Below are 19,980 nucleotides of genomic sequence, written 5' to 3' on the forward strand. Positions count from 1 at the left end.
AGGCAGTGAGGGAGTCCCCCCCTCTCTTTTTTCTAGTGGCTCACTGTTCAGTGCACAATGACTCAATGAAAAGTGGAGGGGAGAGGCAAACACACTGTACGGCTGCAGGAGGGAGAGAGGGAGACACTCACACAGGAGAGTAGAAGAAGAGAAGCCAACTGGAGTGAGCTCTATAGCCGAGGAGAAGAAGAAGAAGAGGATATACTTGTCCTTATTCCTCTTTCTCTCTCACAGGCCAGTGTGGGATCAGACTGGAGTGAAGTCCACCTGGCTGTGCTGCTGTCTGTCTCAGCCTTTTAAACATTTTACACTCACAGCATTTCTCCCACTTTTAAAGAGCTTTTAGTGTCAGTGGTCAGTCCATCAGGATCTGTCAGCTGGTGTCTGCAGTGCAGCAGGAGAGCAGGATGCCTGCTGGGAGAAGCAGGGATGGAGCCGGGTCAGGAGGCTGCAGGATGGACTCCCCTCCAGGTCGGGCTCCTCGGTCTGGACTGCTGGCGTGGGTCGTCCTGGCTCTGGTGGCAGGACGGTGCAGTGTGGAGGCGTGCCCCTCTCCCTGCAGCTGCCTGGGGAACACAGTGGACTGTCACGGCCTGGGGATCCACGCCGTACCCAAAAACATCCCCCGAGGGACCGAGAGGCTGTGAGTAATCCTAAATGTACCACGTGTGCACTCAGACGCTTGTATACTGGTGAGGAGGAGAGATGGAGGGATGCACAGATGAGGGGAATCCTTCACAGTGACGGCATGCTGCTGCTCCACACTTAAAGGAGCACAGAGGGTTTTAAACTGGGTTTCAGGAGCTCACAAGTATAGAAAAAACATGAGTGGATCTGGGTTTTCCCATGAGAGTCAAATATGTGTCAAACTTCAGAGAAAGCACGCCGTTTGGCATCTGTTTGAAATGAAACTGCTCTGTAGAGATCAGATTCGTGACTCACTCTTGGTGCAATTATTTATTTTGTAGTTAGGAATGCACCAGAGATCTTTCAGCATCTCATGTTCCTGATTTTAGGGGTCACGATTTGATTCAGAATCCATTTTTGATTCAAGTCTCAGGGTCTTTTCTTAGTGTCTGATCCAAAGATCAGACCTGGACTTGGAGGGAATGCTGCTCCCTTTACTTGGAATGGATTAAAAAATGAATGAGCCAATCTCACTGAAGCCTTTAAAAGAGGTGAAGTGACACATCTGGCTGCAGATGCTTTGAATGATTACAGACATGGTTGATTTATGCAAATATCTGCCTTTTTTTTATTTCATCCTGTCTCTTACTGCATTTAGACATGCATATCCTACATTGTGTTTGCTGTAGGGTTGCTGATATCAGGATGATATCAGTGCAGCAGATCTGAACATTTCTGCCAATATTTACAGCTGAAATATTAGCTGTATATATTATTCATCAGCCTTAAATATTGGCAAAATATACGGCTTTACCATCAGGTTTAGTTGGTTTCCTAGGAGGCTACTGACTCAAAGAAGTCCAACATAAAACAGCTTTATCTAGTTCTACTTCTCTATCAGGTCCATCTGATACAGCCTCTCTTAGAACAGGAGTTTCTCCGTGTTTTTACCATTAATAAAGGTATATATCTATATATATATATTAGTAAAATTAATGAAAATATTGGTGTATGGGATACCGGCAAATATCCAATATTATGCATTCTTGTTTTGCTGTGTATGACTGCTTCTGTCTTAAACTCTGTTCACTGCTGCTGTCTTTGTAATGAAACTCTTAAAAAACAAGTTTTTAAACCTCAGAGATTTTCCAGGTCAGATGAAATGAAAAAGATAAACATTATACTGCAGCCCTGCTAGGATACAGCCATATTCATGTTGCATGATCTACCAAATTTTCAGTACTTTTATGTTATTTTTTTTTAAATGGTACATTACTAGAATTTTCTGATGTTCTACCATTTGTAGGTCAGTTATGGCTCTGGTGCAAATGGCAAATGGAATATTAAGGCTGGGAGAATTAAAAGCTTTATTTGAATCTCCACAAGGTGGCAGTGTGAGCAAAATAGGCAGGCACAGTGTCAGTGCTGAAGTAGACGGCTCCAGTCATCCATTCAGTTTAAATCTGGGCATGCACCGTCTTCTCCAGATGATTCAGACGGGTCAGTGTTCATGAAGGAAGCTGACCAAAGTGACCATATATGGGTCCTTGCCTTGTAAAGGTTTAAAGATCGCTGTTAAAGAGGTGCAGCTAGCCTCTTAGCTGCTGAACATAGTCACAAAGCATGTAAGGTCAGTGTTCCCATTAAGCCCACCAAAATCTAAGTTCATGTATTTTTCATAGATACAAAGATGGTTTATAAACAAAATCATTTGTTAAAATGAATAATTAATCTCTCATTTGAAAGTACATTTATTTACTTATGCATATTTTAAAGAACAAATTAAAGACATTTTATGAATAAAGTCAAAAGTCTTAAATGGTACCTAAGTACCATTTTAGCCCACATGTGTTCCAAATACGCCCACAACCACATTTATGGACAGAAATATAAAAATCTATTATATTTTTCAGGTAGTAAACACATAGTAATTCAGTAACATGTTATACATGTTAAACAAAATGGATTTTTTGGAATTGGATTTAATGTTTGGCTTGTGAAAATGGACCACCACAAACATGACTAAGTAGGCCTAAAACTAATTTTCATTGGCTTCAGTATTTAACATTTCATTGAACATTTTATTTAATATTTACAAAATTTGATTCAATTTTGACAAAATAAAGAAATGTATTTGTTTTTAAAGCATTAAATGACATTACAGTGCATCAACAATATCTTACTGAACTTGGATTTAATGTTTGGCTGTAACAATAATGATTTTAGGACAGTTGCTGCAATTCTTCCTTTTTGTTGGCATTTTTCTCTGTTAACAAATTATGATGCAAAATTAACTGACATAACAGTTCTTCTGGGCGGTGTGTGATCTGTGATGTACTCGTGTTAATGAAGTTAGTATGACAACATCCAACACAGGATTACAGTGAAAAGCTATCAAACCTCAAAATGTCATTATTTCCTATTGAAACACATAAGATGGGCTTAAATGGATCTACAGCGACTTCCAGGGAAATAAAGATAATATTTTCTCACCAAAATGAAGCAAATGTATGAGGAAATGCCTGTAGCCTAAATATGCTGTAAAACTTGCCATCCCTCTTTTGCCAAACTTTCTAAATTATCAAGAACTTCCTGTTCAAAGTTAGCTTACGCTAGCTGTTTTTTGGGTCACTGTACCATTTAAGCCCACCTTGAAAAAAAGACATTTTTGAAAATATTTCACCCACCCAAACCATTTTCTGTGTCTTAATTTGAAGATTTATGTAAAATGAATCAGAAAACAGTTTGTGTACGTATCATTTTTAATCCTTCAGCAGTGGATCTATCAGTAGGTGATTAGCTCGCTACGCTAGCTAGCATGACTCATCTTTTCACATTAAACTAAATAGTAAGAAATGACAAAAAACTACCTGTTTATACACAAAAAACAAACCAATAATCTCTCAGATGACATAATATGAATGTACTTAACAAGTCAGTGGCTGAAAATAGTTGAAAAGAGTTTTTTTCTGAGGCGACTTTATCTGAGCCTCCTTGAGACTGCACGAATGTAGGCGGGCCTTTTTCAGTATCGACAAATGTGATTGGTGTCAAACAAAAACTGACATTTAATTAAGAAATTGTGTGATTGGAAAAAATAATGTATAACATTAGACAGGCCCCTCTTTTTTTAAATTGACTTCAAGTTGCAAATGGGCTTAAATGGTGCCTGGGCTTAATGGGTACACTTACCTTAGGTATATCAAACTAGATATTTTAAGCCACAGGACTTGATGGTTGAATGTGGGGACCCCCATATTAAAACATGCCTCTGTATAGTCTCTGGGTAAAGAGCCCCCATTATTTCACAAAAAGGAAAATATTGTTATAAAAAAGAAAAAGCTGAATGTTGCTGCTGAACAGTGCAAGTCCAAATGCTTTGGAGAAAGCTTGCAGCCCGATTCAGGAAGGTAATTTTTAACATCTTTTCTACCTATTTATCTAAAATTCATCCATGAAACCAAAACAGAGGTTCATTGTTCTAGTGTTGGCTAGAAATGTATATCCCTCTCATTTTCCAGCTTATTAAAACACTGACATATTGTGACAACCAACCCCATCATGGGTATGGTTGTCCCACTATGGGGTTGGTTGTCACAATGTTGTTTTAATGGGAGAAATCTTATAAAGAGGACAGAAATTAATATGAAACTTTAATTGCACTGACAAGTTGACGAATACATAACAATGCATCACAGCACAAAATGAACAAGAAACATGATCATGAACATCTTTAGGTCAGCCTATAGGTCTTCAGCAGCATGAAGAACAAAACAAATAGACCTAACAATAACAGCCCACTCAACTAGACTACACACATTCAGAATGGGACAAAAACCCCAATTAGAATGTGACGACCAACCCTAAGGAGAATGTGACGACTAACCCCAAAGAAAATGTGACCACCAACCCCAAAGAGAATGTGACGACCAACCCTAAAGAGAATGTGATGACCAACCCCAAAGAAAATGTGAACACCAACCCCAAAGAGAATGTGACAACCAACCCCAAAGAAAATGTGATGACCAACCCCAAAGAAAATGTGACCACCAACCCCAAAGAGAATGTGACGACCAACCCTAAAGAGAATGTGATGACCAACCCCAAAGAAAATGTGAACACCAACCCCAAAGAGAATGTGACAACCAACCCCAAAGAAAATGTGATGACCAACCCCAAAGAACATGTGACAACCAACCCCAAAGAGAATGGGACCACCAACCTCAAAGATAATGTGACGACCAACCCCAAAGAAAATGTGACGACCAACCCTAAGGAGAATGTGACAGCCAACCCCAAAGAGAATGTGACGACCGACCCCAAAAAGAATGGGACGACCAACCTCAAAGATAATGTGATGACCAACCCTAAGGAGAATGTGACAACCAACCCCAAAGAGAATGTGACGACTAACCCCAAAGGAAATGGGACTACCAACCCCAAAGAGAATGTGATGACCAACCCAAAGAGAATGGGACGACCAACCTCAAAGATAATGTGACGACCAACCCCAAAGAAAATGTGACGACCAACCCTAAGGAGAATGTGACGACCGACCCCAAAAAGAATGGGACGACCAACCTCAAAGATAATGTGATGACCAACCCCAAAAAGAATGGGACGACCAACCTCAAAGATAATGTGATGACCAACCCTAAGGAGAATGTGACAACCAACCCCAAAGAGAATGTGACGACTAACCCCAAAGGAAATGGGACGACCAACCCCAAAGAGAATGTGATGACCAACCCAAAGAGAATGGGATGACCAACCTCAAAGATAATGTGACGATCAACCCCAAAGAAAATGTGACAACCAACCCAAACTTGAATTTCTTGCTTGCATCAAGGCTAACAACTGTCTAAAAACTAGTTAGCTAGCTAACATCAATCTAAACTATAGCTTTCCCATCACACTTTTAACAGGGAACAATATTTTACAACACTCCAGAGAAGACTATTTAGGTGAGCTCTGATTCCAATTTAGGAAATTTTCACACCAAATATAGAGAGACAGCCCCCTTTGGTGGCAAGATAAAATGAGTGTGACAGCCAACTCCATCCTCTCCTATACACTTCCTCAGCTGTGTATTTTCTAGCTGACTCAGACATGAGGTTTGAGTTGCATGGCTCACAAAGGTGGGCAGACTGTTAGCGTTCAATGTAGGGTGACACAGCTGCCGACCGTGGACCAACCAGCTGATCCCTAGTAGTTGGATGGATTTTTGGCATGAGCAGAATCCTCAACTTTGGGGCATTTTTCCTTTGTTAGCTTTGATTTTCCCTCCTAATAATTAAGGAAATAAGCTGTCCTGTGGACCTCCAGCTGAATATTTATTATTTGCAGTAGTTGTGTTTGCTCATGATGCTGTTAATGTGTGTGAGAGGGAGTTAGTGAGACTGTTTGTAGCTATACTAAGCTTAAAAATACGGCTATAGATCTGACTTCAATCTAAGCTCCAGTGACAGTTTTCGCAGTCTGTCCTGACCTCACTCATAAAGCGTGAGCACATGAATCATGTGTAATAGTTGTGCATCTAAATGATTCAGTTTCACATTCCCCCCTTTGACTGATGTAGAGTCGGCTTTGCACGTCTAGCTTTGCAAAGCACCAGCGACAACAGTTCAGTGAATTATCACATGATTATATTAGTAGATAGTGTTATCATGCAGATTGTACTGTGCCTCCTTACTGCACGTGTAGTGTCAGTGTTTTCGTATAAATCAGACATGTCAAACTTCACAGACAGCGTGGGGCCTTGGCATCTGTGTTTGTAAATGAAACTGCTCTGTCGTGCTCAGTTTGGTTCATGACTCACCCTCTGTGCAGTTATTTCACTCCTGAGTCTCTGTGTGCACAGACACTCTCATTTGTTGCAGTGTTTCCTCTCTAATTCTCCTTCCAGCTCTCCCCACCAGTCATCTGTTTAACTTCATATCACACACATTTAAACCGTCTACTTGACTCAGAGTGTTGGGAGTGCTGGTCACTGCTCTTTCCTGCAAGTATCCTGATCATTTGACCCTTTTTCATGAGCTGACAAACTCCACCAAGTCTCCTCTCTTGTTCCTTCTCTGTCTCTGGCTTTAACTTCCATGAACACAGAAACATAGTGGTCTATTTTATGGGGTTATTTTGGACCTCTTCAGCTGCTTTTCTCTTCAGGAGTTTTTGAAAGTGAATCAGGAACGTGTGCACCTGCTAATACACTTCATTACATTTGTTTTTAAAATCATATTTTCTGCTGTGCATGTGTTTAAGCTTGCAAACAATTTTGCACATAATCTGTTGTATAAAGCTGCACATTTAGACATTACAGACACGTTTTCATCCAGCTACGAGCCTCTGTAATTAAAATATTCCTGCATTTCTGAGGGCTGTCATCGCTGTCCTACTGATCTACTTTTGACTCAACTTCCAGGAATCTTTCGACTTTCAGACACAAATAAAATGAGCACATGTACCAGCTTCTCTTTCCACCATGCTTCATCAGTTTTGGTGGTTTTTCATGTTTCCAAGCCTCCTCTCAGGGCGCCAAAGCATCAGCATGAACAAACTAAATGTTCCAGAAAAAAGACTCATCCCTGATGCTCACCCCTCCTTTAAAAGACTGATGTAACATCTCTGCAAGCCTCTTTATCCTCTTAACCTTCTGTTGCTGCTAAAAGTTAATGATGCTAAGAGCCATTGTTATAAATGAGTCCGTCCTTTTGGATTCTGATGGACCGCGTCTGTGCCAGGATCCTAGTGGACCCCAGCTGAATGGGATTTAGAGTCCAGTATCATACCAGTTCAATTCCAGTTGCTTTGTGCTTCCACTAGAAATAACTATGAAGTCATGTTTAACATTATCTTTAATGTTTGCTAGGGCTGCATGCCAAGGATGTTTTTGTGCTTCTTCTGTAGAAGAAACTGTCTACGGACTAGGGACCATTACTGACTTCTGGTACCAACACACACGATACCTACAGAGCCGAATCGAAACCAAGATTTCGATGCTTTATTTCTGAACCTCACCTTATGCAGTCATGGATGAAAGTATTGGCATCCCTGGAATTTTTCCAGAAAATACACAATTACTCCCAGAAATTGTTGCAATCACAAATGTGTTTATTTCTTTTGTGTGCATTGGAACAACACAAAAAAACACAGAAGAAAAAAGATCAAATTTTACACAAAACTCAAAAATGAGGCATGTTTGGGGTCATTGTCCTGCTGGAACACCCATGACCTCTGACCCAGACCCAGCTTTCTGACACTAGGCCCTACATTGCGGCCCAAATTTTTGATAGTGTCCAGATTTCATGATTCCTTGCACACAGTCAAGGCACCCAGTGCCAGAGGCAGCAAAATAACCCCAAAACATCCTTAAAGCTCCACCATGTTTGACTTTTAGACATTCTAACTGGCTTCAGGTGTGATTTCTAGATTGCCAGCACCTGTTACTGCCACAGGTGAGTTTAAATGAGCATCACATGCTGGAAATAAAATGATTTACCCACAGTTTAAAAAGGGTGCCAATCATTTTGTCCAGCCCGTTTTTTGGGTTTTGTGTAAAATTATGTCAATTTTGTCTTTTTTCTTCTGATTTTTTCTATTGCTCTTATGCACATGAAGATAATAAAAACATGTATACCAAAACATTTGTAATTGCAACAATTTCTGGGAGAAATGGTGTATTTCCTGGAAAAATTCCAGGGCTGCCAGTACTTCGGTCCATGACTGTATAATTAAGGTAATATATGTGGGCCTACAATCTTTTATTCTAGCAGAGCATGAACGTCTCCTATTCCTGCTGTCCAGAGCAACGTATCCTCTCTGCTTGCATTCTTTTTTATCTCTTAGAGTTGTCTCTGATGCAGCACCAGAATATGAATATTCTTATCCAATGCTCTACTGGCATCTTTTTAAGGTTTGTCTGAATGATTTAAGCCTGCGGCACTGATGCCGTCTTTAGTGTTGTATTGACTGACGTGAATCCACTACTGCATGTCGCTATTAGAGATAGTCGTCATGGTGCCGATTATTTTGATTCTTTGTCAGAAAATTCCCCCTTTGTAATGATGTGGAAGGATTATTTTTGGTTTATATTAGCTGAGGAGGGAGATAGTGAGACATCATTGATGATCAACAATGGAGGAAGATAAATAGATAAATAGAAAGCAGTGCGCTGTGTGGTCTGTCTGTGAGCTCATCTTTGCAGAGAAGATGATTCTCAATGATCAGACCATGCAGGAACACAACCCCATACAAAAGCAGACAAAGATACTCACAGCCGGAGGAGCATCACAGCGTCTCTGGACCAGATTTATGAATGAGAGGTAAAAATTCTCCTGACTTCTACCTGGGTCAAAGTTTAGTCCCTTTCCTTCTGTTGTTGATAATGCTGCCCTCTCTGTCCCATCACTGACCCCTGGTCCTGCAGCTGACTGTTAATCTGACACACATAGCTTGATCATTAGTCTCAGAGCAGGGGTGAATCTACACCCAAGAGGCCCTGGGACCAAGCCAGGCCCCCAAGGTTATCTCTAATGGCCCTTTATGTCGACTACTCATGTTTGAAGATGATCCACACAGGACTCCAGAGTCTCTCCATGCACACATTTCTGCACCTGTTCCACTGCAAACAGTAAAAAAGACAAGTTTGTATGTAAGTATGTTTATCTGTTTGTGCAAGGCCTGCGCTCACTCTGCAATGAGTGCATATTACTTATGAGTAAAGATTCATATGTTTCACCATGAACACAACTTTAGAAGGCATTCCATACAGCACTACTTGGCTTAGATTTTTGCCACATGATGATTTTAAGGGGGGCTTTATGTTAGAAGCAAAGACATGGCTCTTTTTTTAGGCTCATGCAGAACAAGACAAAGCTAAATCAGCATCACTGCTACTGACATGGGTTTTAGACAAACAGAGAACGCTCTTTTAAAAGAGCCCAGGTTTAGGTGTGGCACACTTCCCTGGTCCCAGCATGGAAGGACAGAGGGGTAAAATAGATAATTATTGTGGGAAATACTGATTTGCAATATTCACAAATCAAAATATCTCTAATACACATTTTTGCCCATCTGTTATGAACTGATTGAAATTAAAGCAAAGGAGAAGGCTGTATGATGCAATAAACGATCCGCATGAGGCACACTGAACGATTTTTATGGTGAAGACTAACATCGTCCAAAGGACGCGCTGCAGAGCGCTCAGACACACCAGACAGCAGCTGCATGCTCAGCAGACACTGTCTTACAGGGAGGCTGATACAGATCAGTAGAAAAGAAGTTGTTAGCACATTTTAGTCCTTAGAAAAATACATTTTTTTCTTATTTCAAGAGAGCATTTACTGCGCCATTTTAAGTTGATTAAGCAAATAGAGATGTTTCGATACCAAGGTGTTGGGTAACGGCTAATATATATATCAATGTGTTGCCAGGCAACCAGAGCAGTTGGCAGCAAGAAAGACGCACTCTTAAGTTATATCTTAGACTTGTACTGTTTTCACAATTAAGTCGACCTTGTTGTCCTGTATATGTTGGTGTTGTGAGCGTGCTCTGTCTTGTTGTCCTGTATATGTTGGTGTTGTGAGCGTGCTCTGTCTTGTTGTCCTGTATATGTTGGTGTTGTGAGCGTGCTCTGTCTTGTTGTCCTGTATATGTTGGTGTTGTGACCGTGCTCTGTCTTGTTGTCCTGTATATGTTGGTGTTGTGAGCATGCTCTGTCTTGTTGTTCTGTATATGTTGGTGTTGTGAGCGTGCTCTGTCTTGTTGTCCTGTATATATTGGTGTTATGAGGATGCATTGTCCGGTATATTGTCTGTGTGTTTATTTCAGGTCGTAGAGTGCCTGTGTGTGAATAATTGATGATGGTCAGCCGTGCCAGCACTGACACATTATCCCCCCTGCTCTCCGGTTTACTGTAGCGTGGAGGATGCTTATTTCCCTCCGAGCCTGATAGCTTTATGATCGGGGATGAGGGCTCGGGCCCCCCAGTCAAAGAGAAATGGCCTGGAAAAAAACGTGAGCCTGCAGACCCACTTGCTCGTTTTTCTTTACTATAGCTGAGATGGTGGCGGTTCTTCTGCAGGGGAATAATAACTGACAGAGAGGGGCAACCAGAGAACGACGGGGCATCGATGGTTCACTTGCAGAATCTACAGCTGCAGTCAGGCTTTATGTTTTAAATCAGAAGAATAACTAAATTAGCACTGCAGTCAAATATGTTTGGGCCAATATTTCCTCATCTGATCAAAAACAGAGCAGATTCAGGACACCCTGGTTTTGCTAACATTTGCACAGCCAATGTCCATCCAGCTTTGCTTCTATAGTCATGGGAATCTTAACTCTTTTTAGGGATCTGGATCATTTAGATCAGCTTAGTGACATGTGGCAGTCTTTTGGGGAACAGTGTTGGCTTATTATGTCTATTTAACATCAAACAAGAACCAGAAAAATCCAGGAAGCCTGCTCCTAAACATACAAAAGCGGACTCTTAAACTGGCTCTGTTGTAAACAGCCCATCACTAGGGTTCATAACCTGTCATCTTTACTTCTGCTGTCATTTCTATCTAACCCCTGCCCTGCAAGGTTTATTTGCTAAATAGTATATCAGAGATTCCTTCAAAAGCATGTTTATGCTCGGCCGTTAACAGCTGTGTGGGCTGGTCGAGAGTCTAAAGTAGAGACAAATAAAGGCTGAACATTAAAAAAGGGCTGCAGGCCTACGTCTGAGGACTGCAGGAACAGTCAGACATTGCTCTAGCATTCAGCGACCCCTTAAAAGAAGTTAAATCTGCAGTCATGTAGATACCTAACTCTATAGTCATGTGCAGGTTTTAGGCATGGAGGGCACTAGCTTAAAGGTCACATATCATGCAACAATCACTTTTTCAGGCTTTTGTAGCAAAAATATGTGTTCCTGGCCTGTCCACAATCCCCCCAAGAATCAGAACCCCCACACCCTCTTTCTCTACCTTTCAGAAAATGTGTGCTGAAATAAGATGTTCTCAGATTTTCCCCTCATGATGTCATATCGGGAGTTAGCCCCGCCCCCAGGTTCGATTGGCCCTCCCCTCTTGGAGGGAAGTTCCACCCTCCCCTCCTGATCCTCCTCTAAGCTACTGAGGCCCCGTTCACACGGAAACGGAAACGCTATACTGCCGTTTCGTTTTGGAATCGTTTCAGGAAATATCCGCGTAAACCCGGAACCCCTGAAACGACTGAAAACGCTGTAGTACATATGCCAGGCCTATATGTGGCGCTGTAACGCTGCCATGGAAATGCACCAGAGTAGAAGAAGAATATCACAGAAAACTAACAAAAACTTCCATTTAGTTGCCCTCCTGGTTGTTCTCCGCGTTGGTTTTAAGAACATCTGGTGTATTTCGCGGTGGTGGTAAAGGAGCATTAGATTTTTCTGTAAAAGCCACAACAAGCTCTGTGGCGTCTGCAGCACCAACACAACCATGTAGTCCACTATTATTGTTTTGGCCTAACCCGCGCAGGCGCCTTAAGGGCGCTACACTGTGTGTGACGTAACGTTTCAAAAACGATGCGGATAGCCGTCCACACGGAGACGAAACAGTATTCGTTTATGGATTTATGCACTCTGGGACCCGGTTTCAAAAAGTATCGTTTACAGTCACCCGAAACGCCGTTTCCGTGTGAATGAAACGCCGATCCGACAAAAGACTTTTGCGTATACACCTGAATTCATTTCCGTGTGAACGGGGCCTGAGAGGAGGATCAGGACAGCCACATCCATTTCCTGAGAGGGGCGGAGTCAGACAGTTCAGTTGCATGTAAAGCTACAGACACAGAAACAGCTGGTTCTGAGCAGGGCTGAAACAGAGGGGTTTATAGACATGCAGAAATCAACACTGGAGTGTTTTTTTCAGAAATAAACTTCACAGGCATGTTTTTGGGACCTCTGAGACAGATATGAACTTGTCTTAAAGGGGTCAACTATGTGACTTTTAAACCTGGAGTCGGAGGTTTAAAGGTCGTGTGAGTCAGACTCACATGACGACACATATTTGTGCCACTCAGCTGTCAAAGTCAAGCTTGACAGCGTCTCCTTTGTCCAGCCTTTTCATCCCTGGATATGCGCCTGCAGACCGCCAGTGGTTTTTGGGCAATAGTGACATCCACTGCACGGCTAGGGGCTCATGGCAACCCTACTACCGGCCTGTACAGTACCCTAGGAGGTTTTAACTCCTCACATCCACCCCTTTCTCTGCTCGAAAGTTGTGGACTTCGTTAGTATTTTGACAAATTATTTCTCCATGTTCATGGTTATATGCAAGGACATCCAGAGTACACCAGGGTTGTGTGAATTAGGGGATGATTATTGATATCAAAAATCAGTTAATTCAAAGGTGAGCTAATTTGACTGCACTGTAAGGTGCGTCTTCCTCTCTGGTTTTGTTTTCACTCCTACAGTCTCACCCACAGCACTACCTGACTAGCTTCATGTCACACAGCTACCAGCCAATCAGCACTGAGGACTGGATGGCACCAACACAGGGAGAGTGCGGCACCACTCCATGTTTCCTGCTTCAGTGTTGCTGTTACTGTTTCTCATGTCAGTCACATGCACTACTAATAATCAGTGTTGATATCACTCCATCAGGAGGCTACTTGCCACATCTATGCCTTACTTCAGCCTCAATCTTTGGCCCCAAAAGTCTGCACAGGACTCTTTATGGCTGAAGTCCAAAGAAACACAGACCTGACCGGCAATATTTCTACAAACTTTCAATATCAGTCACCAGAGTCGAGTTTTTGCTGCAGCTTGTGTTTTGCAACAAGATGAATTAAAACAACCAGCAATTATCAGCAAGACAGCAGTCGTTTAATCTGAGGTCAGTGACCCAGCCTGGGTGAAATACCCGCAGGCTTCAACACTCCTGCACACCTTAATCTGGCTAGATGAGGAGTAGGAGGTCAGGATGAAGTAATCCGTGCCAGGCACATCACTAAACCCCGGAGAAAAATCACTTTTCTCTGAAGTATGGGGATTATACTCAGTCCATCCAGAAATTCTCTGATGATCCCTGCTGAGTGCAGGTGTATAAAGACCTTCACCTGGTTTTTGCATGCCATCATGGTCACGTGACTGCAAACAAGCTCCAGTCAGACCACTATGAAAAGGATCTGGAAGCTCAAATCCATTCACCGTTTAGAGGGGAAGTTTTTCAGTGACTGACATAAACAAAATCTCACTTAGCGAGAAGAAAACCAACATTTCAGAGATCTAAAATCCTCCATGTGTCCGCGTTTCTGTAGAAATGAACAGCGACTGTTAGCATGTAAACAGAGTCAGCGTGACCTTCTGACCTCTGGGCTGTTTCCTCCTCTCAGAGATCAGCAGAGGGCTGTCCTGCAGACTCAGACAGACCCTGCCCTGCAGCCTAGAGAGAACTCATTAAACTGCTATTTGTTAAAGGGCTTGTCGCCCAATTAGCATGTAAAGTGATCTGAGCGAGCGTGTCAGCTGGACGGATCGCCACTGGACGAGAGAGAGAGAGTGTGTACAGTATTCCCTGGGAGACCGGCAGTAATAAGAGGGTCATTTATCAAGGTGACTCCACCAGTCAAACCAAACACCCCCTCCTCTGTTCTATCGCCATGGCAACGCTGAAAAAATGGATGTCCCCCTGGGCTGTGATGAGCATGGTTATCTGAGCCGGGGAAGGAGGAAAGTCTGAGAAATTTCTGTGAAGTTGGGTCCATGAGTGCATGAAGAAAAAGGGGACTCATGGACCGCCGTGGACTAGACGTCAGGATTATGTTGCAGCAGTTGTGCACACTGACTGTTGGTAGAACAACAGTGGAGATGTTGAGTGAATCAGGGGGAACAACAGCAGAGAGACTCATGACTCGTCTTATTTAGGCTAAAGTTTTCACGTCTGCCAGGACAGGACTCTCCGTTTTCTCTAAGCCAGTGGTTCTCAACCTTGGGGTCGGGACCCCATTAGGGGTCGCAAGACGCTGAGAGGGGGTCGCCAGATTTCCTAAAAAAAATTTGAAATGACACTGTTGCCACTTTACTCCAATTTTAACCATTTTCATCAATTTCCTAACAATTTTAACATATTTTCACCTATTTTTTCAGTTTTAAACTCTTTCCACCACTTTTTTCTGTCTGTTTTTGCCACTTTTAAACCAATTCTTGCCACTTCAGATTAATGTTGTCTCTGTTGACCCATTATTGCCACTATTAACCCCCTTTTACCACTTTTTTACACCCAGTTTTTCCCATTTTACCACATTTCACTATCTGATGTGCCAAATTTTGCTAGTCTAACCAATTTCTGCAAATATCTGCCTATTTTCTCTTTCTTAGTTATCACTTTTATGCCAGTTTATATCAAATTTTTTAAAATTAATTTTAATTTTTTCACCAAATTTCCACACATTTCTGCCAAATTAAAGCCATTTCAGCCTCCGTTGAACTCCCTTTTACCACTATTCATGCCAGTTTTTTCCACTTTAACCCATTTTTGCAAATGTTTTTTTTTTTTTTGGCCATTTTTATGTCATTGTTGCTCCTTCTAACCCATTTCTGCTTCTTTTTAAATCCAGTTTCACCACTTCTCCACTTTTTTTTGGTTACCATTTTTAACCCATTTTAATTCTTTTTTTTTTTCCAACAAAAGGGATTCACATTTTCAGAAAGCTATTTCCTACACCACTGATTAAAAAGATATGTATTTCTGTGATAAGAGTGGTTATTTTATCAGGGTAGATATAAATGATGGTTATCACAGGTTAACTTTTTAATGGATCATGGTTTTGCTGACCTCCATGGCCCCCCAGTTTGGCTGGGCACCAGAAAGCTCTCCCAGTTACCCCCTTATGGGTGACCTTGTCTGCAGATGAATGTCTTGAAAGTGCATGGCCGTGTTGATCCACCTTCAGGTCCAGTGGGGGTCCCCGGTCTGTGACTCCTTTATTTTGGGGGTTGCGGGCTGAAAACGTTGAGGACCACTGTTGTAAACAGCCTGAGCTGACTGAGCACTGTGCCACATAACACATAACTGTGTTTATGTGAGCTTTAGGGAACGGGATAAAATACATGTCATTTCAGGATACCAGGAATCAGTGCTGCCTTTACTCCACACGCGCTTGACCATGTTTCTGAGTCATGACTGGATTAATTTCAACACAATCAGAGGAAAATCTGCATTTCTGATGCTGCTTTGTGGAGGTTTGTGAGCTGGATGTCTGATTGCTTTGTGAAGCTGCAAGAAGAGTGATTGGCTGGAGGCTTTGGAGGGTGGGGCTTGCCTGTAGATCAATTAGTCAGACTTAATAAGATTTATAATAAGAGAAAGTTCTGAGGACAGCGGCTATGGAAGAGGGCAGAAAGAAGATGAACTCCAGCATCAGTCAGATGAGATCAACAATCTTCTGCACGTCTGTGCAGAGGTGTTGGCGAGTTTTAAGTTATTTGGCATGCGATCACGAAATAACATCTTATTTCACTTTTGCACCTAACTCTCTAAAAGAGAGGAGCATGCTTGTCAACATTTGCATAAAGCCTTTGAAAGAAAATGTTTGACTTAAAATCAGTTTTTTGATCATAATTAATAATGACAGCGTTTTTTAACCTGAGTGGGTGCGTTCTCTGGAGGTGATTTAGACTGTACCTGCTGTTTTTTATTTGTCACAGATTTTATTAGTACTGTTATTTGATGAGCGGTGGACATTTCTCTGTCTCTACTGCGTGTTAGCTTTTCCCAGCTTTAACCTTATTCGTCTGACCCTAACAGAACCCGGTGAACTCTGACAGTGTGTGTCTGAACATTAAGAGGCTCCAGGTCCAGGACTGTGTCAGACTCTGGTGTTTCACCTTTAACTATGTTAAATAGAGAGCTGCTGAGCGTGCGTACTTGTGTATGTAGTGTGGCATCAGCGCAGACTTCCTGGATACCAACAACACAAACATAAACAAACCCGAGCAGTCAGGGCCACTGCTGATTGAGAAACCACTCCCTCAGACTGAGCCTGTTTGTTTCTGTTTCTGGATGCATGGTTATATAAATGAGAGAAATACTCATCCATGTATGCAGGCCAGTGTGTTCCAGTGTGTTTGTGTGCCAAAGAGACGCCTAACAGAGGAGGATTAGCATCAGAGCAGACACAGTGGACAGCAACCTTCAGGCGTTTATGAGAACAACCTTAAAGGGATATTTCGCTATTTAGCACTGTCTGCTTAGAGCTCATTACAGAGCACTTTAAACCTAAAGAATGGGTTTCTTTGGGTCCTTTCAGATCATTAATTCAGAGTTTCTTGTCCTCTGATTGCACCTGTTTTCATTGACTTGGATGATCCATTTCTGATTCATTGAATGTTTTATTACCTCCACCAATCAGGTCGTGTGATTGGCAGGATTAGTCAGTTTGTTAGCAACATAACTCAAAAACTTGTGGATGGATTTTGATGAAATTTTCAGGAAATGCCAGAAATGGCACAAGGAAGAACTGATTAGATTTTGGGAGTGATCTGGATCACTACTGGGAGATAGGGCTAATGGCGGAGGTCTACGCCCTCCGAATGCTTTTCTAGTTTGATTGTGTGACATCTCTGGCAATAAATAAATGTTTTTATGTCTTCCTTTACAAGGATTAAGATAATCTCATGAAAAATAGGTGCATAAAAGTACAGCAGAACACAAGAAATGCAGCATTAGAGCCAAACATGTCTAATTTCTCACTCTGCCCCTCGAGGGCGCGTGTAAGTCCACACCAAAACTGCACACTTCAGCTCCTGATGGCACAACTCTGACATCTAAAGCAGGATTTCTCAGTGTTGGGGTTGGGACCCCATTGGGGGTCACGAGACACTGAGAGGGGGTCTCCACATCCTTAAAAAAACGAAGAACCCTTTTTGAAATTACACTGTTGCCACTTACACAAATTTTGCTGAATTTTAATCCATGTTCATCAATTTTTCCCACCAATTTGATCAATTTTAACACATTTTTTTTTACTTAAAACCCATTTTTTTTGGTCAATTTTAAACCCTTTCCTCCACTTTTTTTCTGCCTGTTTTTGACACTTCTAAGGCCCCGTCCACATGGAGACAAAAACGATCTATTGCCATTTTATTTTGAAAAAGTTTTCTGTAAAGATGTGACCGTTTCAGGTAAGCATGAAACGACTGAAAACGCTGTAGTGCATATGCCAAGCCTGCACCTGGCGCTGTGTTTCTGCCACAGAAATACACCAAAAGAGAAGAAGAAGATCACAGAAAACTGACACAAACTTTGTTCTAGTTGTCCCTCTGGTTGTTCTCCGCATTGGGTTTAAGAACATCTGGTGTGTGCGTTTCTCTGTGGCGGTAAAGGAACATCAGATTTAGCTGATAAAGCCAGAACAAGCTCAGTAGCTTCTGCAGCAGCAACACAACCCTGTAGTCCGCTATTGTTCTTTTGGCCGGACCTGCGTGTGATGTAATCATTTCAAGAAAGATGCGGGTAGCCGTCCACACGGAGACGAAACAGTAGTCGTTTACGGATTGATGCGCTCTGGGACCCGTTTTCAGGAAGTGTCGTTTACAGTCACCAAATACGCCGTTTCCGTGTGGATGAAACGCAAAAAACATTTTTGCGTATACATCCGAATTCGTCTCCGTGTGGACGGGGCTTACACCAAATCTTGCCACTCTCTGTCTCTTGTTGGTTCTGTTGACCCATTATTTCCACTATTAACCCTTTTAACACTTTTAAGCCACATTTCACAATTTGATATGCCCATTTTTGCCAGTTTCTGACTTTTTCTGCCTCACTTAACCCTTTTTTTTGCCAGTTTATATCAATTTTCATCCCATTTCACCAAATTTCCACCTATTTTTGCCACTTCTGGCAAAGAAACTTCATTTCTGCTACTTTTAAAATCTAGTTTCACCACCTTTCCCACCATTTTGCCATTATTAACCACTTTAGCTGTTTTTAACATAGTTTAATCCTGATTTCAACTAAAAGATTTACGTTTTCAAAAGAGGGCTTCTTACACAAATGAGTTAAAATGTAAATCCAGCAAGTTAATTTTGTCTTCTTATTCTGAATAATCTACTTGGGTTTCTTTTTTCAGACAATTTATTGTAGGAGATGTTTTTACCTTGACATGTTTCGACTGTCATCAAACCCAAGTGAATTAAAATGTGTTTCTCTGATCAGAGTGGTTATTATTCAGGTTAAATCTAAAATACCACAGCTTAACATTAAAATTTGACCATGATTTTGCTGGCCCCCAGTTTGGCTGGGCCCTAGAAAGCTCTCCCAGTTTCCCCCTAATGGACGGCCCTGTCTCCACATGACTATTCTAGACTGTTCATGGCTGTGATCAGTCACCTTCAGGTCCAGTGGGGGTCCCCGGTCTCTGACACCTTTATTTTGGGGGTCGAGGGCTGAAAAGGTTGAGAACCCCTGATCTAAGGCACAACTATCCCATATTTTGAAACCTGAGGTGTTGATGGAAACCAACAACAGCCTTTCCCTACCTTCAGCATCTTCCTCCATCTCTATTTCTCCAACCCTCTCTTATTATTATATTCCTTTCCTCACTGTTTCCTCTGCAGCCCCTTAGTGGGAGAGCCACTGCTAATGAAGAGTCATTAGACCGGCCCATGTGTCTCCTAGTCACACCCACCGTGCTGAAGCCAGGGACGACAATCAGAGGAGGGGAAAGCAAAAACAAGCTAGGTATCTCTACAGCCCAGTTCAGAGCAGAGATTCTGGATGCAGTCAGTCTGTTTTAGAACGTTGCAGGGAAAAGCTGCAGATGTGAACAGAGCTGTTCCAGTTTAACCGGGCTGATGCTGACGCCTGCAATACAAATCTAACCAGGATCTAAGGAGTCTCTTCAGAGATGATGGTTCTAGTCAGGGCTCTGGCTGGGCCCCTCTCACTCACTCCTGTGTAGTCTTGGCTCTGGTCTTAGGGTCTTTGTAGTGTTGGAAGGTGAACCTTTGGTCCAGTCTGATGTCCTGAGTGCTGCAGAATAGGGTTTAATCAAGGATATAACTAGGGCTGGGAAATTAATCCCTATTAGAATAAATCACAATATGGCCTGCCAGTTTGATACATTCATTGTTTGTACTAGCAGAGATTTTATGCACATAATGCAAACATTTAATTATCAACACAGCAGTACGTTAAAATACGATGTACTTCTCTCTGATCCCTGCTTGCATCAATACTGGTGCACCATGCTGCTGCTGGTTAAGCTTCACCTCCTCCACCCCAGCCTCCTCCTTTATAGACTAAAGCTTCACCTCCTCTACCCCAGCCTCCTCCTTTATAGACTAAAGCTTCACCTCCTCCACCCCAGCCTCCTCCTTTATAGACTAAA

General features: G+C 42.1%; 1 protein-coding gene across 1 annotated transcript in view; it reads left to right on the forward strand.

Moving 5' to 3' along the window:
* Positions 1–401: 401 nt before the first annotated feature.
* The window catches only part of slit1b (slit homolog 1b (Drosophila)), a 165,342-nt gene continuing 145,763 nt past the window's right edge, over positions 402–19,980 (forward strand). Inside the window, 1 exon segment of the mRNA XM_041785147.1 lies at positions 402–643. Coding sequence (XP_041641081.1) covers positions 408–643 — 236 coding nt within the window. The 5' untranslated portion in view covers positions 402–407.

Source organism: Cheilinus undulatus, linkage group 4, assembly GCF_018320785.1.
Source record: "Cheilinus undulatus linkage group 4, ASM1832078v1, whole genome shotgun sequence".
Taxonomy (NCBI): Eukaryota; Metazoa; Chordata; class Actinopteri; order Labriformes; family Labridae; genus Cheilinus; species Cheilinus undulatus.